Source organism: Gopherus flavomarginatus, chromosome 1 (assembly GCF_025201925.1).
Source record: "Gopherus flavomarginatus isolate rGopFla2 chromosome 1, rGopFla2.mat.asm, whole genome shotgun sequence".
Lineage (NCBI taxonomy): Eukaryota > Metazoa > Chordata > Testudines > Testudinidae > Gopherus > Gopherus flavomarginatus.
This window is the reverse complement of record NC_066617.1, coordinates 291,301,383-291,327,385: the sequence shown is the minus strand read 5'-3', so window position 1 is coordinate 291,327,385 and position 26,003 is coordinate 291,301,383. Positions and strand designations below refer to the sequence as shown.

Below are 26,003 nucleotides of genomic sequence, written 5' to 3'. Positions count from 1 at the left end.
TGGGCTTAGTAATGGCCCTGCGGCATTTGTCAGTGGTGAAAGGAGTAATAGTCTGTCTTCCACTAATGGGTGTTTTCCAAACCTCCTCCTGTTGGGGGATTCAAACTGTTCTTTCTCCTAAGCAATGTCCATTTGGCTCCCTCAACAGTATCTTCCTTATAGGAGATCTGATGTGGATCTTACAGCACCATTCTACCAGTCTTGTTTCTGACAAAGGCATGCACCTTAGTTTAGCATTGGAACTTGCTCAACCTGAAAATGAGTAGAGTGCCCTTCCTAGAACTGTCGTGGTTCGTTAAGACAGATGGTTGTACTCCTGTACAGTGTCCCTAATAGAATACAGGTCATTGCTTTCCCCACTGTGTCAGGTAATGCGAGATGCTCTCGATGCCAGACAGAACAAGGAAAGATTTTACATGTGGCCGCACACAGTAGACGTTCAGAGGCAAGTTCAGCAGCCTTGGATGACTGCAGAATACACTGGCCTAGAGCAGAAGTCTATCCATGCATGAATTTATCTACACAGCAGGTCTGGAAAAGAAAAATAGCAATCTATATTCTGAGATACAACTGAATTTAAAAAAAAAACTTAATAAAGATGGATTTCTTCTCCCCCACCCCCGATTCAGATATAACAGATAAGATAGAGAGAGAGAGAGAACTATGGATAAGATTTCTACATTTGTAACTAAAAAATAGAGGAAATTAGAAAGCATTTTAATGCCCTAGTGCAGGGGTAGGCAGCCTATGGCACGTGTGCCGAAGGCGGCATGGGAGCTGATTTTCAGTGGCACTCACACTGCCCAGGTCCTGGCCACTGGTCTGGGGAACTCTGCATTTTAATTTAATTGTAAATGAAGCTTCTTAAACATTTTTAAAACCTTATTTACTTTACATACAACAATAGTTATATACTATAGACTTATAGAAAGAGACCTAAAAACATTAAAATGTATTACTGGCACGCAAAACCTTAAATTAGAGTGAATAAATGAAGACTCGGCGCACTTGCTTTAGTGGATGCCATGAAATCGGCAGTGGTAGTACTTCCCTGACCTGAGAGCTCCTTGTTTTGAGTTTCATGTCACTTGTTGCTGGGGGAGTGCAAGGCATTGTTTTTGAAGTGTCAAACTAGCCATAAACTTATGTATTGGTGGTACCTGGAGTTTAATGTGTGTGTTATCAGGGAGACGGGGAAGGAAAGTAAGTGTTGACATCAAAACAGACCAGAGTTAAGCTGAGTACTTACTAAGGTTTTAAGAAAAAATGTTCAAAACACATCAATTTTAAATATAACTGATACAATTCTTTCTTCATATGAAAAAAGAACAGGAGTACTTGTGGCACCTTAGAGACTAACAAATTTATTTCTTCATATGAGTAACTGTAAGGAGAACCTTGTGAGATAGATATATACCTGCCCCTGGAAATTTCCACTACATGCATCTGACGAAGTGGGTATTCACCCACGAAAGCTCATGCTCCAAAACGTCTGTTAGTCTATAAGGTGCCACAGGATTCTTTGCTGCTTTTACAGATCCAGACTACCCCTCTGATACTTGTGAGATAGTGTACATATTGAAGATACAGTAATTTTTTTTTAAAAATAACTATTTTTGCTTTCACAGAATCTTCACACATTTTAAGCACTCTAATCAATAGCTACTATTGCTTAGCTCCGAAAGCTTTAACAGTTAGTGTTATTTCCCATTAAAATGTTTGGGAACAAGAAGTAAGTAGTGTTTGATAATGATATTAGGCAGTCCTATAAATTGAAACTTCAATAATTTACATTAGCAAAATTATGTTACTGGTGATTTGGCTGGCATATAGCAAGTCATAGTAACACTTTTGTCCCAGCATGACTATTAAAAATATCTCATAGCTGCAGCCTTGGGTTGTGTCATTGTGTTCTTAGTGAGCAAAGGAGCAGCCTCATTACAAATTTAAATATAATAGAATTTGTTTGCATTGATTAACATACTGTGAATTCTGTTTGTTGCAGTAATTAATTTGCCACTTAAATTCCTTGGATTGGCTACAGGAGACAAGTGTTTGTTAAATCAGGGCTGCATATGTACTTGGGTACTCTATCTTCACATTCAAGAGGAGGTTATAATTATCCAAGAATGTTAAGTGATTTGAAAAGCTACAGTGTCAAAATCAGTGTACTGTTTTTTCTAATTCCATCAAATGCAGTATAGGAGAATGGAAAGTTAAGGAAAATTTGTTCAGGTCTAAATTGTGGCTAACCCTTATGGGGCTGCATGGAAGAGTAGAGGTGAACCTTAATTGGCTGCATTAGAGCTACCGAGAGCTGAGTTCAAAGAACACAGAGGCTGCATGTCAGATAGGAACAAGTGAGTGGAGAGTAGGCAGAGCTATTATGTCTCATGCACTGGCCACAAAGCTGACTAGCCATGTGGGGCTATGAGGTTGAGATGTGTGGCACCCCAAAAAAAGATGTGTCAAAGTCCTTCTTCTGGCCCAAGTGGTACAGTGAAGTCTAGGAGGTATTGTGCCTAAGACTTCATATGCCCCACCCTAATTTAGGTCTATACTAAAGACAAAATCCAGCCTATGATGATTAACACTGTATTACACTAACATTTCAGTAGGAGTGCTTTATTAAAGAAAACTAAACGCAATGTTAACTTGGAGTGCTGCTATTTATTCCACACTTTCATTAATAGCAACTGAATTAAAATTCCACGCTTGTATAATTTGATACAGGCCTGGAAAAAAACACCAGCACTCTTAGTAGTTTTTCCTCAGTTCACAATGAGTCCATACCAAATGGATTTAATCTTTTCCATCAGTATGTTTAAATGAAATGTATCAACTATTAATTATAAAGTTGTTTGTGGATTTTATACTTTGGTCACAAGTTTGGCTACTATGTTCATGTAGGAGGTTGTTTAATAGTTCAAATGATAACAAGTGCCTTTTGGAGTGGGTGAATCTGAGTCACATTCCTGTTGCACCCGTCTGGTAAAATAACCATTGAGCAGCAACTCTGGAGTTCTTAAGTGATAATTGACTTGTTACATCGTTAATTCCATTCAGTAACATGGTGATATTGGCGCTTTTACCAATATTTCATTAGGCAACTTGAATAGTTTACATTTTACTAAAATTCAAGGTTTTGGATACCCAGGGCTGGCTCCAGGCACCAGCCGACCAAACACGTGCTTGGGGCAACACCTTATAAGAGGCGGCCAATCTTGGGTCGACGGGGTGGGGAATTGATTTTCTTTTTGGTTCGGTAGGGTGGCGCTCGGGGGGGGGTGGAATTGATTTTGGTTCGGTGGGACGGCACTGTTATTTTGTTGTTGTCGTTTGGTTCGGTGGGGTGGCACTTTTTTTTGCTTGGGGCGGCAAAAAAGTTAGAGCCGGCCCTGTGAATACCTATTTTTATTGCTATTGTTACTCCAGCATTGATACAGGCACTTTGAACAATGTCTTTCTGTAAACATGTACACCATATTGCTGGAAAATTCCTTCAGGACTTGTTTTGTCCAGGGCCGCCCGAGGGTGGGCGAATGGGGCAATTTACCCCAGGTCCCGGGCCCCAGAGGGGCCCTGTGAGCCCTGGCCCGGCAGTGGTCTGGGTCTTCGGCAGTGGGGAGGCCCTTCAGTTGTTCCAGGTCTTTCGCGGAGCTACTGAAGGGGCCCCCTGCCACCTAAATGCCACCGAAGACCTGGACCACCGCCTGGTAAGTACAAGCGCTGCAGCTCCCCTACTTTGCCTCAGGCCCCCTGAATCCTCTGGGTGGCCCTAGTTTTGTCATGTTAGGATGTTGGCAGGTTGTGGCAAGCTAGGTTGCTAGCCATTTTAAAAAATAAAGTTATTGCTAGTTTCCCATAATGTTGCTGCACTGTGCAAAATACAAATATGAGTACCACGTGCACCAGAGGTTTACAATACAGAAGAGAGAACATAGAAATATGAGACACAGTGGAAGAACTAGAAACAGTCTAGGGAGATAATAAAAAATAATTTCTCATAGGTTTTATTTCTGGACTTTGCGTCTTTGGGTGGTATTTAAATGAGGAGGCAGCTATCATATTGGGGTTGAGAGGTTATTTTCCCTGCCCTCCTGATGCATCCATTGTAACAGGCTGCTCAAAAGTGCCAGTTGCTAATAATTCAAATTAGAGGAAGCAAAGAAATGATGCAAATGCCAGCACAGAGTGATAGAAAAACTACTGGATAGGTCTGAGCAACTCCTTGACTTTTCTATTTCATTAGAGCAGCAAACCTAAGGCAATTTCACCTCATTAAACTAAGTTTTCTTGGGATTTTCATGCGTTTTCTTCTGTATTGCTTTAAGTATTATAGAATATTTAGTTAACCTACACAGGTGTTCTATAATGATTATTAAAACTTCCCAAAGTAGCTGAATGTTTTCCTGTTTCAAAATAATTGGCCTGAAGCAATCCACTAAAACCAATGAAAACCAGAAGTAAACACTATAATATTCATTGAAAAGCCTGACTGGAAAAAACCATCTGTCACTTGAGCCCCAGAAATACGCTGTGGCAGACGATAAGAAGTCAGGCCTTCAACTGTACACACGGCTGCCAATCTCAGAAAACAAAACTTTAGTTTTTATCAGGCAAGACACCTGAACTGACTTCAGTGGTTGCAATGGAAAATGGAGGTAATGGCGGCCTGGTCTACACTACGTGTTTAAACTGATTTTAGCAGCGTTAATCCGATTTAACGCTGTACCCATCCACACTATGAAGCCCTTTATATCGATATAAAGGGCTCTTTAAATCGGTTTCTGTACTCCTCCCCAAGGAGAGGAGTAGCGCTAAAATCGATATTACCATATCAGATTAGGGTTAATGTGGCCGCAAATCGACGGTATTGGCCTCCAGGCGGTATCCCACAGTGCACCACTGTGTCCGCTCTGGACAGCAATCTGAACTCTGATGCAGTGGCCAGGTAAACAGGAAAAGCCCCGCGAACTTTTGATTTTCATTTTCTGTTTGCCCAGCGTGGAGCTCTGATCAGCACAGATGGCAATGCAATCCCAAATCCAAAAAGAGCTCCAGCATGGACCGTACGGGAGATACTGGATCTGATCGCTGTATGGGGAGACAAATCTGTTCTATCAGAGCTCTGTTACAGAAGACGAAATGCCAAAGCGTTTGAAAAAAAAATCTCCAGGCTACACAGTGCTGCGTGACAAGCGTAACGGGAAGCCAGAGACTCAGATGGATGCTCATGGGGGAAGGGAGAGGGTACTGAGGACTCCAGCTATCCCACAATCCCTAGCAGTCTCCGAAAAGTATTTGCATTCTTGGCTGAGCTCCCAATGCCTGTAGGTTCAAACACATTGTCCGGCGTGGTTCAGGGGATAGCTCATCAATTTACTCCCCTTCCCAACGTGAAAGAAAAGGGAAAGAAATCGTTTCTTGACTTTTCAATGTCACCCTATGTCTACTGAATGCTGGTGGTAGACGCTATGCTGCAGCAGCGAAGAGCAGTAGCTGCTCTTCTCCCCTCCCTGGTGGCAGACAGTACAATATGACTGATATGTCGTCACCATCAGCCCGTGAGTGCTCCTGGCTTGCCTCAGGTGAGGTCGGCTGGGGTGCCTGGGTAAAAATAGGAATGATTCCTGGTCATTCCAAGTAGATGGGACAGAATGGCTGGTAACCGTCTTCATCATAGCAACTGGGGGCTGAGCTCCATCAGCCCCCTCCCTTTCATGTGTAAAGAAAAGATTCTGTACTGCCTGGACTAGCATAGCAGCAGGATGCTGGACTCCTCTCCTCCGCACCACTTAATGTCCTGCCTGGACTGTCATAGCACCGGGAGGCTGCCTCCCCCTCATTTAATCTCACTAACAAGTCACTGTTTCTTATTCCTGCATTCTTTATAACTTCATGACACAAAGGGGGGGGGACACTGCCACGGAAGCCCAGGAAGGTTGGGGAGGAGGGAAGCAACGGGTGGGGTTGTTGCAGGGGCAACCCCCGTGAATGGCATGTAGCTCATCATTTCTGCGGGATCTGACACGGAGCAGCTGTGCTCTCTAATACACTGGTTCTCTAGTACACTTGCTCCATATTCTAGGCAGGACTGACTCTATTTTTAGAAACCATAGAGGAGGGATTGACTCGGGGAGTCATTCCCAGTTTTGCCTTTGCGCCCCCGGCCGATCTCAGCCAGGGGCACCCATGATAGCAGCAGACAGTACAGAAGGACAGATAACCGTCATCTCATTGGCAAATTACACTGGCAGCAGACGGTACAGAACGACTGGTAACCATATTTGCTATCATGCAAAAGCAAATGAATGCTGCTGTGTAGTGCTGGAGTATCGCCTCTGTCTGCGGCATCCAGTACACATACGGTGACTGTTTATTAAAAAAAAAAAAAAAAAAAAAAGCTGAATGGGCTCCATGGTTGCCATGCTATAGCATCTGCCAGGGCAATCCAGGGAAAAAAGGCACGAAATGATTGTCTGCTGTTGCTTTCCCGGAGGAAGGAATGACTGACGACATTTACCCAAAACCACCCACGACAATGATTTTTGCCCCATCAGCCACTGGGCTCTCAACCCAGAATTCTAAGGGGCGAGGGAAACTGCGGGAACTATGGGATAGCTACGGAATAGCTACTCACAGTGCAATGCTCCGGAAATCGACACTAGCCTCAGACCATGGACGCACACTGCTGAATTAATGTGCTTAGTGTGGCCACGTGCACTCGACTTTATACAAACTGTTTTATAAAACCAGTTTATGTAAAATCGGAATAATCCCGTAGTGTAGACGTACCCAGCATCTTAATAAATAGTTCTTAGATTTTATTAAGTTAACACTTTTTGGGTTGGACTCAGAACTGATGCAGTGGAGAGCATAAGAATTATATGCTCATAGTGGCTCACCATACTCAGAAAGTGGGTTTTCATATTCTTTGCTTTATCAAAAGTTTCTGAAGGCTTATCAGGTCGCCTTCCTGTTTCCAAGTGAAGCACATTAGCCATCCACCCTGATGTTTTCCAGAGTACAAATACTGTGGTGAAATCTACATCTTGGCAAAAAGATCGTAGAGCCCTTGTCAGATATAAATAGAAAACATGAATTGTAAGGCCCCACTTTGAATGAAGCAGCAAAGGATCCACTGGGACCCCAAGAGTATAAAATATACTGAAAATATACTGGTTTCAGAGTAGCAGCCATGTTAATCTGTATCCGCAAAAAGAACAGGAGTACTTGTGGCACCTTAGAGACTAACAAATTTAAATTTGTTAGTCTCTAATGTGCCACATGTACTCCTGTTCTTTTTGCAAATATATAGCATCTCCATCTGAAATTGAAAACAAAATTGAGATCTTAGACAAAACCTCTGTTGTCATGGTGTATACTGGTATCAATAATACAGGAAAGTGTAAGAGATCCCAGATTACTCTCAGAAAGGCTTAAATTGGTGTTCCCAGGGTAGCTTTTTTGTTTGAATTGGCTTGATTCTGCTTGTATGGCTATCAAGACAGGGAACCTTGGGGAATAGATGTGTGAATGAGTGGGTGTTTTAAATTTATTAGACATGTGGAATGTTTTAGAGAGAGGATCATTTTTGTACAGAAGGGAGAAGTTCCACCTGAACCAAGGTGGAACCAAACTGGTTGGTACAAAATCATTAAGATTTTGGGAGACCATATAAACAAGTCCTGACAAAAAGCAGACATGGCAAGGAACACTTAGGTCAAAATAGCTGTTAACTTTGTATCACTGACAACCTTATGTACGTATGCTGTAAAGGACAGGAGAGATGATATAGTTGAACTAGATGAGTATAGACGCCTCCCTGGAGCCAAGAAGAAAAGGGGAAAAATCCCAGTCTCTGGCTAACAATTACATTAGATAGGATAAAATGTTTTCATAAGGGATTTTGGCAGAAATTTCCCCTATAAGCAGATTACTTCATAGATGTCCTCACTTGAAGTTTCTGTTACTGAAACAATATGATCTTATATGGAGACTTGGAGAGCTTCCCCAGAGAAAGAGGAGTTTCTCCTAATTTTCCTCCTAAAAATTTTATTGGAGGAGCAGAACCCCTGCAAGTACACCTTGAGTCACACACCAAAGCAGTACAGGCAAGCAGTTTTAAAACAGGTTCACTAATAGTACTGCTTGCACACTTCAAGTGCATTCTCTGAAGTATGGCCTTCTCCAGATGTTTCCAGTTTCAGTTGCTCAAGTTTCTGAAAAATTCTTTCTTGGCAGAAACTTGCTGTGCATGGTTGCGGCTCAGAGGCAAATATTTTGGAAAATATACACCAAAAATACCTTAAAGTTACAATTTGCAGATGGAATCAGAGAGACCTATAGATCTTCCAGATTAACAGGGAGTGTATCCCCAGGAAAATTAGACTGTTTGCCATTTTATCTAAAGCTTTCAGTTTCCCAGCAAAAGTTATAATACAAAACCATTCAGATTTTTGCTTTGGTGTGGTTTTCCCCTAAAGTCAGAAATTCTGATTATAATGAAGGATACATTCTCTTTTACAGAGAGAATGGTCTAAAACCTCAGACCACTGTTTCTGCCTTCAGCTTTGTTCTTGTATGTAGCGGCTGAAGTAGTAAATAATTGTATTTTATTTTTAAAGAATCAAATCTATCCATATTTCATGGCAACTTTTAACTGGGCTTAAGAAACCATAGCTTTGACTTTTAATACTACATTATTTCAGATTAAAATGGCATTGGGGGTTCTAGTCAGAAATACTGAAATTCTTTTTTTTTCCCTTCTTTGCAGGCAAGAGGAGACCAATAGAAGACTCAAAAACGTAAGACATGTTTACCTTTATGCTTTCTGAAATTATTTCACACTTGCTCCAGTTTACTAATTTAAAAACTTCTCTAGTCATGTTACTGTCTTTCTTAGCTGAGTCTTAAGCTGTTCATGTGTCTAGTGTACATTAGTACTACCTTACTGTGTGTCTCTTCCTGGCTTACTTTATTAAAAAAAGAATTAAAAACATTAATAATTTAATATTCTGTCACTGACACACATCTGGATGGAGCACAGTGGTAACTTTTCAGCTGATTTTGATTGAGACAGCCTGGCAAATATGTGCAAAAAAATGAATTTTACACTTCTTTATGGAAAACCTGAAAACAACCGCAGCAGTTTGTGTTCAAACATTTTTGCACTGGCATGCTGTTTAATAGTTAACTAATGAACTTCTCAATTTGTCTTTTTGCTTTTAGGTTTTGATTACATTATACTGGCTGGGGAGGAAAGCACAAACCAAGTCTGGTTACAATGGTCCACACCTTAACCTTAAAGCATTTGAGAAATTACTAGGACAAGCTCTCACCAGGGTAAGAAATCCAGATGGAATAGTAGCTGCTATGTACTTTTGTAAGGCTGAGTATTAAATGTATGCTGCATAGTTTGCCATATGCCATGCATTAGAGATGTCAACTCCAAACATCTCTTTGGGGGTTAATTATATTTTTCTTCTAGAAAGATGGCAGATATTTCTCATCACATTTTTTTTTTTCTAATGTGCTTAAGATACTTCAAGAATATTTGAGTTCTTCCACTACCAGGTTAATAGTGGATTGTAGACTTCATCTTCCCTCATTTATCTGAGAGAACCTAAAGAATTTTCTTTTTTAACCAGAGAAAAATTAAAGCATTGAACTGGGTTTCCCTGTCCTAGGTTCTGTATATTATTTGAGATTCTTAAAATATGTTTGTCTGAGCTTCAGGGTGCATTTAAAATTGTGTATTGCATAAAGTAAAATAGTACCTGCTTCTTAAATTGCAGAAAAAAATAACTAATTTATTTCTTTAGGCCCTCGAAGAATCTAGCAGTCTGAAAAGCAGTGGCAGGGACAGTGGGTACGGTGATATTTGGTACATTGACCGTGGAGAAGCATTTTCACCTTCCACTAGCCATAAAAGAGACGATTCTTTCGATAGCCTGGACTCCTTTGGTTCAAGATCCTCCACAAGCTTCTCATCAGATATAACCTTGAAGGGTAGCAGTGAAGGTATTTTTGCTTGTTAGGGTTCTCTGTTAATTTATGGATTGTCAGAGACAGATTGGGGGAAGAAAGTGTATGGACCTAATATTGCAGTTGCTCAACATGTTAAATTCCCACTGATTTCAAAGGCAGCTCCAAGTCAGAGGCTGCTGCAGTAGCATTGGGTGCCATATCAGGATGTTTTTACATGAAGAGTTATTGACTAGCTAGCAGCTGGCTGAAAACAAATAATCTAGACACGAATGTGTCTCCAGTTGGACTTTTTGGGACTTTTGCCCCACTGTCCTCCCTCTTGCTCATTTTTAAATTGTGGGGAGGAAAGTGTAGGGGTTTGGCTACTGACCACTTGCCTATGACCAGGTTTTTCTCCTATCCCACGCTGCTTTGCTGGGAAGTGGGATGGATCTTTCTGTTGAATGGCATGACTAATAGTGATGTTTTTGTTTTTGGTTTTTTTTTTTAAAGTGTATGGTACAAAGTTAGGCATAGAAGTTTCTGGTGATCAGGGAATAATGTACAGGCCTTTTGGCTAAAATGAAAATCTGTATGTTATTCCCTGATCACCAGAAATGTCTATGACTAACAGTGCTTGCCAAAATTTTTGATTTGAAACTTTTTGATCAATAATAAACCTTCATGGAAAACTTTTTCATTTTTTTCCAAAAACTTTCAACATATAACCCAAACTGAAAAATAAAAAGTCTCCTATTTATTTTAATTAATACATACCTAACATTTTTCAGCCAGCACTGATGATGGTTTTCAGATTTTAGAATCTCTTAGTTTCAAAGGAGTTGCTACATGAGATTACTTTCTGTGAAGAACTGGAATGCCTATGATTTATTTAAAAAATCCCAAACAACTAAAGGTGTAAATATTCGACATGTTAAGTTAAGGCTTTTCTACTGTGTATTCACTGTTCCAATGGCTAGGGCACTGGACACTACCACTGATTTGTTGTTTACTCTTGGCAAGTCACTTTACTTTTCTGGGCTTGTTGCTTCATTGAGAAAATGGAGATAGAAATGCTCTGTAAAGAACCTTTTTAAAGCACGCTGAGAAGAGCAGGTGAAAAGTCTAATTATGCAGTTTACAAATGATGTAACACATGCATAATATAATACTTATATAAGGGCATTCTAGCTCATTTCCAGCTAGGGAGGTAATTTTCCAGCTCAGATAGATGTATATGTGCTAGCTTTGAGCTAGCCCACCAAAAATAGCAGTGTAGTCAAGCCACTACCCTTGGCACAGTAGCTACACTGCTGTTTTTCACAGCTTGGCCAAAGGTAGCACATGTACATCTTTGCCAGAAGGAAATTACACCTCCAGCTCCAATGTAGATGTACCCTAAATGTGGGACTTAAATCACTAACAGCCAAGAAGATGAGAAATGAAGCTTTGTTTCATACTTAACGCATCCTGTTCTCCTTTGCTTGTATATTTCAACACTTTATGTAAGATTATTTAAAGATCTTTAGACAGACCTCTTAATTACAAGTCTCTTCTACCTTGTTCTTTTTGTAGGCAAAAGTCAGATCACTAATATTTTTTCACACTCCCTCAGAAACCAGCATTGAAGTGAAATACTTTAAAAGGTTTTCATCCCAGTTTGAAAATAGATGTAATTTCATTTTGGCATTCTAGTTTTTATGAAGAAAATTGCCAAGAGCAAAGATTGTTAAATCAGATTCCTTCAGTTATTTTTGAATGTGGCATATCTCCTGTAGTTGAATGCTTTTAAATTTCAATAGTAAAGTAAAATTCATTTTATAGTTGTCCAAGTTTGCAGATCTGCTTGAACAGTATAACTTACAAAATCAAATGTGTAAATTGTATGAGCTGCTTGGTCAAGGTTTCATAGATTTTTCTGGCCTCAGCCAACCTCTTTGGAGTTGTGTGTTAATCAAAAGTATTATATTAAATTTCTCAGTAGTACATGAAATGCGATAACAGTCTTTTTGACTAATTTGAATGGCAAATGCACAACTTTAAAATAAAATTTAGTTCTGGAGATTAGCACTTCGCTTTCAGCCTCAAATGGGGACAGTAAAACATTCATTACATTCTAACACTAGTATGTAAACCAATTTCAACCTAATGCATCCTATCACAGCTTCATGATGCACTTCTAAAAATGCCTCTGCTATTACGTTAGTAGCTTTGCATGTTTTCAGGTGAAACTTCTGAAAATACATAGCTCAGTCAACTTTATTTTTGTTTATTTTATTTTAGGTTTTAGTCAGAATAAAATCTGGAGGATAATCTCTGTTTGTGCTTTTGGCTTTTTTTTTAAGCTTGTGAAAGTGACACGGACTCTGAACTGCCTTACAAAATGCATGATTCTGGCAAAGATAACATGTCATATCGCAGGATTGCTGTGGTTGAACCAAAATCTACTACAGAGTTCAATCGTTTCTTACCTAGCAAAAGTAAACAGCCATCATATATGCCAGCACCGCTCAGGAAAAAAAGGACAGAGAAGAATGAGGACAACAGAAGAAGCTGGGCAAGTCCTGTCTTCACTGAGCCAGATGGAACATTTTCAAGGTACTAGGGTGATATCTAATTAGAACAAACTTGATTTATGGCAAATGGAAAAGACTTATTCATTAAAGCAAGAGAAGCTGACCTTACTTATAATTAAAAGTAAAGTATTTGAAATTTACAAAATAAAAAACATTGTTTCTTTGCATAGCTGGTTGATGAATAACATTGTGACATGGATAAAACTTTAACAGTGGGAATTTATATGATCTTAAAATGCAGAATTAAAGTGACTGGAGCATATGTTTAACCTCTTTGGTTAAAGCTTATCCAAATTTTGTTGTTACTAATCTCTGCTGTCTAGTTTTCCAATTTGTAAATGTACATACTTGAGATTAGCAGCCATTTTTGGGGCTTCATCACAACCTAGATGATTTCACTGTCTTCACTTTGTTCCTGTTTTGGTCAATCTCAGTGAACGAGGAAAGAATCCTTTAGCTTCCTGTCAGAATAGCAGAGCAGAATGTGGGTTTACAAATCCAGCTTCCGTGCAGATGATCCATGAGTATGAAAGTGGCTCTGATTCAGAAGATGAAAGAAGACTGCCTGACGTGGTTATGGATGATTTAGCAAAACGTAGATTCTTAATAAAAAAGAGCTCTGTGAGTTCCGCTGCACCTGGACATCTTTACATCTTGCACAAGGACTCTCCTAAATCTTGTTTGCAACAAAATTATCCAGCTGGTCCATTAGCTGCTGTGCTTGAACCGATGAGGTCAGAGATACTAATTCTAGATCCAAATTATTGTACTACCAAAATTGCAATCCATAAATAACTGCATCAAAAAGCAAACCTTTCTAATCAGCATTTGTTTAACTCTGCTGATAAATTACTACGTTCTTTGTAGTCAAATTCCTTTCTTTTTATCAGATGAAATAAGATGCTGTTATAACCACTTAACTTTGTTCTAGTGCTGCAGTAATGGAATTGAAAACTAATTTGCTTCATTCACAAATTTGAACTTTTGAGCCAAAAAGCATGTCTCTTGCGTATTTTGTGAAGTTGCTCCTAAAGTATCTTAATTGATTGGATATTTTGAACAGTAACCAGAGGAAGCAGAGGCATTTGGACCCTAAAGAGGAAAGCAAGCGAAAAGTTAACATTTCTTCAAAATTCTCCGGCTATTCTGATGATGAGGAAGAAAAGGCAGTAGGCATCCCAAACATTGAAAAAGATGATCTCTATGTTCGCAAACTAAATTCTGCAGTTTCAAACCCAGTGGTTTCTTTTGACAAGTTTCTACCTAAGTTTTGGACTCCAGAAGAAGAATTGCATTGGAAAAACATCAAAAAAGGATCCTCTTCCAAACCATGGTATAAGGAGCTTCAGGGATTCAGGTTTGTGTGTGCATGCTCCTCTTACATCTCATGCATGCACACCATTTGAGTACACTGTAGCTTTAAATGCATCAAGAAACCTTGTTTTGGCCTGGTTTTTTTCAGCTCCACTGACTGTTTCTTTAAAGTTTAACAGCTGGCTTTTTTTGTGTCTTATTTGTTGCTCAAACAGAGGTTTTTGCAGGGAAATAAACTGATGTATTATCTACAATAGACAATTGCACCTCTTTTTGTGCTTTAGTCCATAATTACTCTAAATATTTCTTAACTTCCGCTCTTTTCCATTCCTCATGCTACTCTACGGTAGAATGAAGTCTGATTCTGAGGATGAAGATTCAGTCAATAAACAAAGCAATGCCAAACCGACTGCTGATTATGTGGGGAAATCATTGTCCCAAATTGCAGAAGGGGGAATCACATATGCCTCTGATCAACCCAGGTTGATATAATTGCATGAACTATACACTCTTGCTGCATCAAGGGAAACTACTAGTAGTGCAACAGTTGAGTGAATTAAAAGTGCAACGTGATGTTGCTGTTATCTCTGTACTTAGTCACAAGTTGCTAGTTTACTGACAGGCATAACAAACTGTAAAGGATCATTGGCTTTGTGTATGAGCATGTGATCTTGCTGTTTCTACCAAAGTTAATCTGCTGTACTATCATTTTAGAGGGGAGGATATGTGCTGCATTATAGCAAATACTGAATTGTATGTGTGCTTCTCAGAATATTCCAATTCTAAAACAAATGCTCCTCTGAATACTTTTTGTCTGCAGTCTGAGTCTTCTAGCAATTAATGATATTCTACCTTCCCTCTGTTTTGTTTTGTTTTTGTTTTATATGCTTCAGTCAGTTTTCATTACTTCAGACCCTCCAAAAATACTCTGATGACTACTTGTCTTCTGAAATGAAGACCAAAATTGATCCTACTTCTGGCCCTAGGGTCATAACATGCAGAAAGAATATTTTTTTTACACCAGGATGCAACCAGAGGGAAATTATGAATGGAGACCTATATCCAGACTTGGAAAATGATGATTTGTTTGTTCGGAAGACTGGGGCTTTCCACATGAATCCAATTGCTCTCCAAGCTTTTGAATACTTTAGAAAATCCTCTGAGCAAGAACCTCTTCTAGAGGGTGAAATAATTCTGCAACCCAGAGAACGCCAACCTGTTATTCCAGACTTAGAAAAAGATGACATGACTGTTCGTAAAGTACAAACACAGAAAAAAGGGGTGCCTTTATCAGGTGCTCCAGACAAATACCATCCTGCACTCTTTCCTGATCCTTGGAGTCTCCCACCAGAAATCCAATCCAAATTTCTTTGTTTACTTGACAAGACTATCACAACAGAAGATGAAAAAAATGGTGGTAGAGTCTTATCACCCTCTTTGCAGCAGAAGAAGGATGATATGCTGACTCGCAAGATTGAGTCTTGGAAAGTAGGAAGTGTTCCGCAGCCAGTCAGTTTTACTCCAGGTCCATGCAGCGAAGAAGACTGGAAAAAATGGGAGGCTATCAGAGAGGCCAGCAAAGTTAGACACAAGAAACGCCAGATGGTTGAGAGGTCAGGTTATGTCCCTCTGTGGAGAGTGCTTGTGTCTGAGTATTTGATATCTTCCCATTAAGGAAAGCATCATCTTGTACTGAATGGAACCATGCATGCAGTGTGAAACTGCAATGTATTTATTTTGTGTAGTTGTGGAAAAGCTTATGATGGGGCAATACCGTATTTTCAACATGGTTTAGATTATTCGATCAGTGCTAGTAATGTACACTGTATAATTTGAGACTGAAGGTAACATGGCTGAGCAGGAATATGAGCAATTACTCAAAAGACCATGGAAACCAATAAGGCATTTCTCAACACCAGTGTACAAACATTCCTAAATTATCTGTATACTTTATTGCAGGATCTTAGGGAATAGCAGCTCTGTTAATACTGCTTATGAGCTAGGTTTGAAAAAATTCCCAAGGCTCACTTGCCCACAGCTCTAAGGGTACTATACTAGGTGAAAAATGCCTGTGCCACCATGACCCTAAAAAGCACCCCTCCCCCCAAATGGGGATGTGTGTGTGTGTCTGTCTATTGTGTATATATCTGTATATATTTAACTTCCTCTAGCCCATCTTCCTTTCTCCAGTCAATTCTTCCCTTTTTTCAGATCAAATCTGTCACCATTTAATGCTCATCTCCTTGCCTGGCTCACTCAGAGCCTTGCTGTCCTATCTGCCCTCGGTTTTAACTCCTGCCCAGCCCTCTTTCAAACTCTGTGTTCACTCAGGGACAGTGGGGTTTTTTCAAGTCCTCCTTGTCACTGAAAATACGGAATTGCAAGTTGCAATTTTTCTCATTCATCATCCTTATTTCATGACTGATACAATTTTATGTTCCAGCTAATATTGTGTATGTCACTAATTTTTAAGCTTAACACAGCTAAACAAGCCTTGCATTTGGTTAAAAGTATTTCTAAAACACCTAAATATAATTGACTTCTTAGACTATTTCAATCAATAAAAATTATATTTTATACTTAGTCTTCTCTAAGTATTTTAAAATTTAAAAAAAATTAACTCAGTGCATCATATTGAATGCATCTGATTCTGCATCTTAATGTGTTAAGCTGAATGCATTTTTGGCATTCTGTTCATTCATTCCATTTGTTACCTTAGGAATGGGGAAATTAATTTGAACAAAAATATAACCTTTCTGAACCAAACTTTGTCTTAGGACTCATTTCAAAATAGTCATCATTTTTTTGTCTGCACTTTCTAGTGTTAGATAGCACTGGAAGAGGCAATGAGTAATAACTATTAGACTGTTCATGCATGATTTCCAAACTGAAAATACTAGAAATTGTGATGGGGACATTTTCGTATTGTGAGACTTTTAAGCTTGACTTCCAGAATACACGGTTTCCGATAATTTTCTGATTTGCATCTGAACTTTGAGGTACTGATCCAAGCCTGTAACTCCTGATCTTTTGATGTTCTCCCAACACTTTAGTCAAAATGCTTCCACATCAAACTACTTATGTTCTCTTACATATAGAAAACCCTGAAATGAATTTATTTTTGGTTTTTTGATTTCTCAGACTGTTTCAAAAGCTTTCTGATGAGAATGGGTAAGTTTTTATGATAAAAATATGAAAAATTCACCATACCATTTGTTTTGTGCATCTTATTAAACTTTTCCAGTAATTTTTATGCATGCATAATAGCTAAAAGCTCTTACTCAAAGCACCATGTGCATGTTGCTCCATAGTTCTGTACTTGAGGAATATTCATAAGTTATCGGAAACACAATAGCTATGCTTCTGATAGAAGCTCACTGTGCTATAAAGTATTGCATATATAGTAAATAAATTGCAATGGCTGCTGTTGTCAGGCTTTTTGAAATCAGCTGTGAAATTTCACTCTTGCTGAAACTTGCATGTTTTTTTCTCCACTGTATTCAAATTGGATTTTTAGAGGTTTAACAAATCTAGAGTAAAACTAGTAGTTGATGTGAATTTAAATATCTATTTATCCAGATAAGAAAGTATAGGAAGACATCTCAACTGGCCAAGGTCCAAATGTGTGGAATAAATCACCTAGAATGAGAGAGAGAAGAAAATCAAGAGCAGCTAAAATTAATGTGAAATTAATTTAGCATAGCATTTCCTATTATTTTGGATATCATGTTTCTGCATCTGAGGTTAACAGTCTTTGTCAAAGATTGCACCAAAAATCCAACTTAAAAAGAAGGCATCTTAAAATAAAAATAGGTAGGCAAATGAGGGTAGCTTTTCCTTTCCAGGATTATTTAAGGGTGTAGTTTCCACTAGAGAGGTTGGGCTTTCTGCATATTGTATAATTTATTGACTCTATTTATCCAATGCTAGGTGCCTGAATACTGAGTGTAAACCTACTCCATGTTCTACCTCAGCAGTACGCATTAAAGCACAATTTTGTCATTTAAGTCTTGCTTTTTACTTGGCTTACAATGTGTGTGTGTTGGGAAGAGGAGTGGGAGAAGAGGAGTTCACTGATTTTTGCCTGAATATACTTTGTAGATTTGCATATGCACTAATGTTTGTGTTTTGCATGCTTTACTAATTTTTTTTCTAGTTTTTCTCTTTTGAAATCTGTGCACTTTTTTACCATTATCTTTATTTCAGATTTTGGTTCATTTTTAAAGTTGTATGCAACACTTTTTTATAATTGGTTAAATATTGCCAAAATCAGCAAGGAGTGAAAACTGGTCCCGGAGAGAGCTCTGCTGCATATTCAGAAGAGGGAGAATATGAGGGTATATCCATTAGATAGGTTTTTGATATTAAGATGATTACATACAAATTAACACACTTTTTATATGTAGGTTTTAATCAAGTATATAAATTTAAATTATTTACATTTTCTATCTTGTTCAAGGAGAATATAGAAAAGCAAGAGAGGGGAAAGCAGTTCATAATAATTAGTGTATATTCCCTCAACCATGTTGAACACTTTTGGTGCTTTGATGTTTTGTAATACAAAAACAATTTCTGTGCCTGAAGTAAAAATGAATGATAAAACCAAGGACAGGACAGAAATCTAACCAAACAAATAGCGCCTGAGGTAGTAACCATAGTATTGTTGCTAGAATTGGCATGCTTCCCATTTAAAAAAACAAAACAAAACTGGGACAATAACTGAGTGCTCTACCTTTTACATGCTGAAGAGCACAGTCCAAAGTCTTAGGTTGCCACTGAAACTCAGTTTAGCCTCTTCCTAATCCCTAGTTGCATACATTATACAACCACCACATAATTTTGTACAGTTCATGTCTGCTTGGCATAGGCCCAAGTTTGGAGGAGCAGATCAGGACTGACTGATTTTGGCAAAAAATAGGTGTAACTTGTACAATACCTTTTCGTGTTATAAGTGGCTTAAGTGAGTACTGTTAATTCCTCCCTTTCAGGAGCATTTAATATGTTCTATTGGCCTGGTGGTCTAGTGGCCATTCACTGTCATTCAGGTCATCATACAATTGGTTCCTTCTTCAGTCACTTTGCTCCCTGAGCTGGTGGGGTGGGAGCACACCTCAGGCAATCAGCTGAAGCACTGTAATGGGAAGGGAGGATCCCATGTCACTCTAAAGGTACATCCATGGCCAATCCAGATGAGGCTTTAAAAAAATTTCAGAAACTGCAGGGAGAAAATTATAATGCACTCTCTCCATGAGATGGCCAAACCCTGAAGTCAGACTACAAGGAAACTTGATGGATTTGGGAGTTTAGCAGCGGCCTTCTGAATCCAGGTAGTACTAAAGAGGATAAAGGATATGAAGACCTCACAGACCTATAGGGCTTTGTTCTGAATGGGAGAAGTAATTTTTTTAAAGATGACTGTCCCTTTTAAATATGTAACATAGAACCTGCTGTTGCATAGCATTTTAGAAAGATTAAGAAAAGACACTGTCCATGCCCCACAGAGATTACAATTTAGGCAAATATAGAGCATGGAATAGACAATGAATGGGCGGGGGCAAGAAAAGAAAGGGCTAGAACTAACACAAATTAATGTGAGTCCTATTCTATAGTAAGTGAATCATAAATTCTAATATTAAATGGGGGATTAAAGGTACGGCAGGAGCAGATGAGACAGTAGTACAGGTGTGGAAGTCAGACATGGAAAGCAGGGTGGAAGAAGCCAGTGTTGAGGAATTAGGAAAGAGGGGAGAGAGGGAGACAGTGAACGTACTGAGGGAGAAGGGTTGCATGGTTTGAACACATGAGGAGAGTTAAAAAATCTGACCAGAGGGAGAGCATTGAAGAGCAGAAAAGTGCAGTTTGAATTATCAGAGTAAAGCTGCTAGGAGACCATACGAGCGGATTCTCACCTTTCCTATTCATGTTTGACCAATGATGCTGTCATTGATGTTTGTGTTAGCACCACTGCATACAGGATACTGAAAAATAGCTAGTGTATGTTTTTCCTGCTCTGTTTAAAAATGCATGATAGGACAGCTCAGGTTATATTAATATAAATTCCTTCCTCCCTCTTGGAAGTCTTACTTGCATAAATACTGGCAGACTACATTAAGCAAAACAATGGTTTTGGTCCTAGGAGCAAGTCTTTGAATGATGTCAGTATAGACGAGCCCCAGGTGCTGCGCCAGGTTCGTTATGAAGAGCTGCAGAAAATAAAATCCAAGCTACAGGAACAAGATCAACAGTGGCAAGATGTGAGTGTTCCATTCTGCTCCCCCTAAATTCGCCACGAAGGGCCCAGTTCTGTAATCTAGTGTCACTTTTCACTTAAGCCAAAGGGCATTGGGTGTCAGCACCTCACAGGATTGGGTCGTAAATGACCAATTTAAACATTTTGTAGATTATCTGGGTGTGTGGAATGTAAATCCTTAATGCTTCTGTGTTATTTGTTTGTTTGATCAACTCTGCAGAGGAAGATTTATCTGTATGATAGCTTTTAAAGAGTACATAAATAAAAAACAGCTTCAGACCCAATTTATGTGCAGGACTATGAAAGATAAGGCATTATAATTATTATTATTATTTATTTCTCTCTTTTTTATTAATATAATGGCAAGCGTAAATTTCTTTAAGAAACAGACAATGTATTGCAATACAGTAATCTTATAAATTAATTTATAGGAAGGGGTACAAAAAAAGGCTGCATATCAGATTAGCAGAACAAAACCAAACATCTGTGTGTTGTGGGGGAAGCGCCATACTATCGATATTGTGAAATCTAATGAGGCAGAATGTGTATTTTTAAGTGCAGTAATTTAGCACATAAAGTCACATGCAGTGAAATTGTAAAGCTATTTGGATGACTTTATGTTTAAATGTTTAGTCATTTGGAAAAATATCCCATGTGTTTCCTCTCTCCCAATTTTTTTTAGTTTTTCTCCCTTGAAAAAAAATGTCCTTGTTCAAATTTACCGTGAAAACTAATATCCCAGCTTTGAGATAAGCATTTTTAATTATCTATCCATCCATTGGGGCATATCAAAACCTCAGATTTTTCCTTCAGATATTGAAATGTAATGATTATCGAAGTGAGGGGTTGGTGTTAATAAGCACTGGACACTGAGCAAACTTTCAACATTGCTTAGCTAATGCATCTTGGTTCTGAACATTCAGTACTTCTGCTTAAACTAGTTCTGGTATTTTATGGGGCAGACACAGCTGACTGCTAAACTGCATTGTGATTTTAGAACATGAGCAAAATATGAAATAGGTTGATACTTCACTTCACACTTTCCATTTAGGATTTAAGGCAGGTTTTATGCTCAAGTCCCTACATCAATCCGTTCAAATGTTGCTTTACTTTTCTGTATTTTACACTCACTCGTTCACTCACTCAAAGTTAATATCCAGTTAAGCATTGCTGTTACATTTTAGATAAATATTGAAGAGGTGACTGGAAAGAAGTTAAAAGAAAAATTGCACTTTTTTTTTTTAATGGCATAAAATTGCAGTTGTTACCCTTACTTAATGATAGGCAGCAGGCCACCTTACTTGAAAAATACAAACACAGTCTGTCTCAGAAACATTTAGGTCAGAAACATTTGGGTCAGATTTTGCAGGAAGACACATGAGACTCCTACCCTTGGTGCAGACAAACAGGCTTTATAAAGCAAAATTAGGACACACTGGTATCCAGTTGGAATGAGCAGTCTTAGCAATGTAATAGGGTAGTCTCAGTAGTTGTTAAAGATCCCTAGAAAATCAGATCTGCATACATTAATGTGATTTGTTTTAGGATCTAGCAAAATGGAAGAATCGTCGAAAAAGTTACACTTCAGATTTGCAAAAGAAAAAGGAAGAGAGAGAAGAAATCGAAAGGAGAGCCTCTGAGAATTCTGAAAGAAATAGCAAGTCACTGAAAGAAATGCAGCAGGACAGGTAATGCACCTAATGGAGATGTTGTATGCACTACTTACATTTGAGCATGTGTGTTCACTCTAATCTTAGAACAGCTTTACCTAGCATTTTAATTGTGCTCATATATGAAATAGAACTAACTCGATACACCTTTTTTTTTGAAGAATATATTTTGATAAAGCTACTCTTTACTGACCTTTGGGTCCATTTATACAATGCAGAAATCTAAACAATTGAAAGGCAGATAGTAGTAAACTCTGTATAGTGCAAATTAAAGCAAGTTAGAAAAGTAAAATGTAACTTACAGAATGAAACAATGTAGGAATAAATTTTGCTTTGAAATCAAACTTCATTCACTTTAATAGTATATTTTTAAACAGGTCTAAAAACAATTATCTAGAATGAATAATCTTGTTTGATTTACTATGGTTGTATATTTTTCTTTGCATTAGTATTGCAATTAAAATTCTTTTTTATCCATTTATGAGTAAACATAGCCAGGGCGTTTGTTTATATTGCAAAACAGCAGGATTAAAATTTCACTTGAACTTTCCCCTGTGCTGTTGCTATATGAATCCTTCTGGTATATGCAGAACAAGCAGACAGTAAATATTTTTAAGACTTCTCTCTAAATAAGTAGAAAGTAAATTGATAACACCACCATTTCCCTATAAGTGATGGCTTTATAAATGCACTGACATCCATTTTTAAATCAATGGGATCTGTGTTTATATATAATGCTGCATACATTTACAAACCAAATTTAAAGGATCCTTTTAAAATATAAATATAATATTTTGAGTGTCAGTAATTTTTAATTTCCATTGTTGTTATTGAACAGATGTCATTTTTATCCTAGAAATAAAAACAAATGCTCATATTTAATAGCAATATTACCAAAACTTTAAAAAACTATTTTCTAAATAATATTTTTGTCTCATTTCACAGTATAAGGAAATGTATGTGGCAAGGAACCAAGCCTCCACTTAAGCACCAGCAAATGCCTAAAATGTGTTCTCCATAAATCAGTACACCATTCTAATACAGTAGCTAGATCAGTAGAACTCTATAGTTCTGCTTACATTTTTCAAAGTCCTCCACCCTACCAGATCTAACTAGGCATCCACGCCTTGCCTAACATCCAATAAATAAATAAAGATGTAAAAAAATCCCTAAAAATGAAAACCTAGCCTTCCAAGCATTTTTACGTGAACTAGTTGTATTGCTTTCTCAGGGTAAAGGTCATTCTTGGCGTAACAGTTTATAACTTGAAAATGTCAGTCATTTTAATATGTGGGAAGAGAGAATTTGAATTTTTGATTAGAAGTAGATTCATTTTCATTTAAACAGACTTCCATAGTTCAGTCTTTGCTTTGATCATTTCATAGCTGAAAGACTTCTTAAAGTCCATGTATTCTCCAGGTCACTCCTTTGGTATGTTAATGAGTTCTGTCTCCTTAGGGAGAACAGAGATCAAGGATCCTACTGGGACATCCAGCAAAAAAGTGAATGGAGGCGAATGCATTCATCAGATGATGTATTTAGTGAAGAAAAACCTCCTTCCAGCTCATCAGTAGCAAAAGATTACCTTGTTGAAGAAGATGCCTCTTACAGCTTTAAGAAGAATGAAGAATCATATGGTGCACAAACTAACGAAGAGAATTCTCAAAAGCCAGAGATCTATGCAACAGTTGACACTCAAATTCCATCTAAAAGCCTTTTAGCAGAACAGAGCTCAGTCCCTTTGTCTACTCACCCTTCGGTGAATGCACAAATGGGGTCAGCTCGGGTTTCAGCTTCTCTCCCCAGAAATTACCAGAAAACTGATACCTTTAGGTTAACATCTGTGGTTACACCAAGACCTTTTGGTGTCCCCTCAAGAGGAATCTCATCACTTCCCAGATCATTTACGGTAAAACTCGTTCAATTTTTTCATGTTTGTGAACGTTACTATCTTGATTAACCCAATAGCCATTGGAACTTTTTAATGCATTTAGTTTTAAATTTCCTGCCCCTGTTTAACAAAGGAGGTATTAATAATGGAGCAAATAATTCTGCCAGTTTCCTAAACAATTGTTGATGTTTATGTACTTAAAATGTTGATCTATTTCCTATGAACAGACATCAGATAAATATATTGGGTTTTGGTAGAAGTTCATGTTTTCTTGTTAGAAAATTTATTGACCTATCAGTACGTTTTTCTGAAACTTGCTTAGCATAATTATACTTTTAGCTGATGTAAATTGTCATTCCATCAAGGTCAATGGAATGAGAACCATTTTACACCAACCGAGCATCTAGCCCTTAGTATATTGTTAATGAATCCTAATACGAGCAATCAGCATATCTGCATAAATTGCATTGTCTTTTCCATAATTCCCTAGCTATCCTAAATTTGAAACTGATGTGTCTAAAAGCATGCTATTTCTTTTCAATCCAAACCTGAATTAGTTATCCTTCTCACTTGCATCTGAGAGGGAAAAAACCCATCTTGCTCTTCTAGTAATAGTGGATAATAGGGTAGTGGGTGTGGCAATGGGAAATTGCATTGAAAGGAATAGATGGAGAAAAAGATAGCATTTCTGTGGCTGAGCTCTCTGGACTATTTAGCTTAGTTTGCTGAGAATCAAACTTTAGGCTTTTATGCTTTTTTTTTTTTTTTTTTTTTTTTTTTTTAAAGCAGCATGTGCTTATATAAACAACAACATTTTAATTCCATTCCAGGTGGACGATGCCCAGAAATATAATGGAGAAGTAGATGGAGCCAAGAGATCTCAAAGTTTGCTCACCAGCTATTCATTTTCAACACTGGAAGCAGGACCACTTCTCTCTGCAGATGCAATGACAAATGGTGGCAAGGAGGAAAAGGAAAGCATTAAAATAACAGAGTCTCCTACACTGAGAGCCTCCGCTACATCCCAGTACCAGGATGCAGTGTCCCCTGGTCTTAAATCAGAGTATTATACTCATCCTGACCCTATTACAGTTGCATCTTCTGCAGAAATAAGAAGCCTGCCAGAGCCAGAGGTTTCAGTGTCACAGGTGAGTTTGGAAAGTATATAATTACCCACAGTAACCTAGTAGTACTAGGACAGTGTGAACAAAGGTTATTAAATTCTTAGGCTAACATGCTTCACCAATGAGAGAGGTATTCAAAGAAACAAATAATCCATTTCACTTAAGAAGCGCTTCTCTTTCCCGTGGAGTATATGAAAAAGAAATACTTGGCCTGTGTAATTTGTTCTTTTGATTACTACAATCTTTCTAAACCTCTTTTCTGTTTTGAGTTTGACTGTTTGTTTCTTGTAAAAATTGAGCCAAATTTTCAGTTTAGCATTAAGCAGGTTTCTATTTTTGTAGTCACAATTATTTGCAGCAGCAATTAAGGTCACTAGGACATTGAAGAATATGGTTTGTGGGTTTAATTAGACTAGTTGCACTAGCATTTATTTGCACCCTCAAACTTTAGGTGGCAAAATGAATGCCAGCTTCTGAAAATCTAACCTTTAAATGTGCTAAGCATCACTCCAGGTTTCACTTTTTACTGCAGTGCTTTGAGGCAAGGGTTTTTTCCTCCAATAATTCTTTTGTTTGCTTTACTCTGTATTCACTAATTACTTTTAAAAATAAATCACTTCCTCAGTATTTGCCTGTTTAATGGAAAGTTTCCAACTTCGGTTAAGAAGTTAGGTCCTGTGCTCTACTTTCAGAGCTCTGGGGCACATAAGGTACCATAATCCTTCCACTGCTGATTGCTGTTTCCTGCCCTCAGTCCCTTGTTTCAAATGTAACCCGAATACCAATAGTGTCAGCTGTCAGTAGCTTCTTTCAACAGTTGACAACATCACTAACTCCCAAGACCAAGCTGGGAGTCACATTATCTACATTGTTTATGCTGCTGTAGATAGCAGTTATGTCAGCTGTTGGAGAGAAAATACAAGACCCTGAATTCCAGTTGGTGCAGTCACTTCCTGCTCTATTTTTTTGTTTTAGAAGAGATTTGCAAATATTTTGAACAGTTTTTTTTTTTTAATTTTTAAACCAACTTTGAAATATATTTTTCAGTTTACACCACAGGCTCCTAGCTTGCTGCCTGGCCTGTCATCCTACTTTATTTAATCAAAGGTTCTGACAGCATGATTGTTGCATGTAGGAGGAGATGTTTTCAATGCATTGCAGTAAAAGGAATTATATTAGGTTAGATATGGGTCTCTTTTTATGGCT

General features: G+C 38.1%; 1 protein-coding gene across 1 annotated transcript in view; it reads left to right on the top strand.

Annotated features, from left to right (window-relative positions):
* Positions 1-26,003, top strand: part of LMO7 (LIM domain 7) — a 193,824-nt gene that overhangs the window by 131,792 nt on the left and 36,029 nt on the right. Inside the window, exons 5-17 of the mRNA XM_050952271.1 lie at positions 8,780-8,810; positions 9,235-9,348; positions 9,828-10,026; positions 12,318-12,570; positions 12,983-13,282; positions 13,612-13,911; positions 14,213-14,344; positions 14,756-15,475; positions 17,004-17,033; positions 19,999-20,116; positions 21,658-21,800; positions 23,241-23,691; positions 24,504-24,821. Of these exons, the coding sequence (XP_050808228.1) occupies positions 8,780-8,810; positions 9,235-9,348; positions 9,828-10,026; positions 12,318-12,570; positions 12,983-13,282; positions 13,612-13,911; positions 14,213-14,344; positions 14,756-15,475; positions 17,004-17,033; positions 19,999-20,116; positions 21,658-21,800; positions 23,241-23,691; positions 24,504-24,821 (3,109 nt within the window). The remainder of the gene's footprint in view (positions 1-8,779; positions 8,811-9,234; positions 9,349-9,827; positions 10,027-12,317; positions 12,571-12,982; positions 13,283-13,611; positions 13,912-14,212; positions 14,345-14,755; positions 15,476-17,003; positions 17,034-19,998; positions 20,117-21,657; positions 21,801-23,240; positions 23,692-24,503; positions 24,822-26,003) is intronic.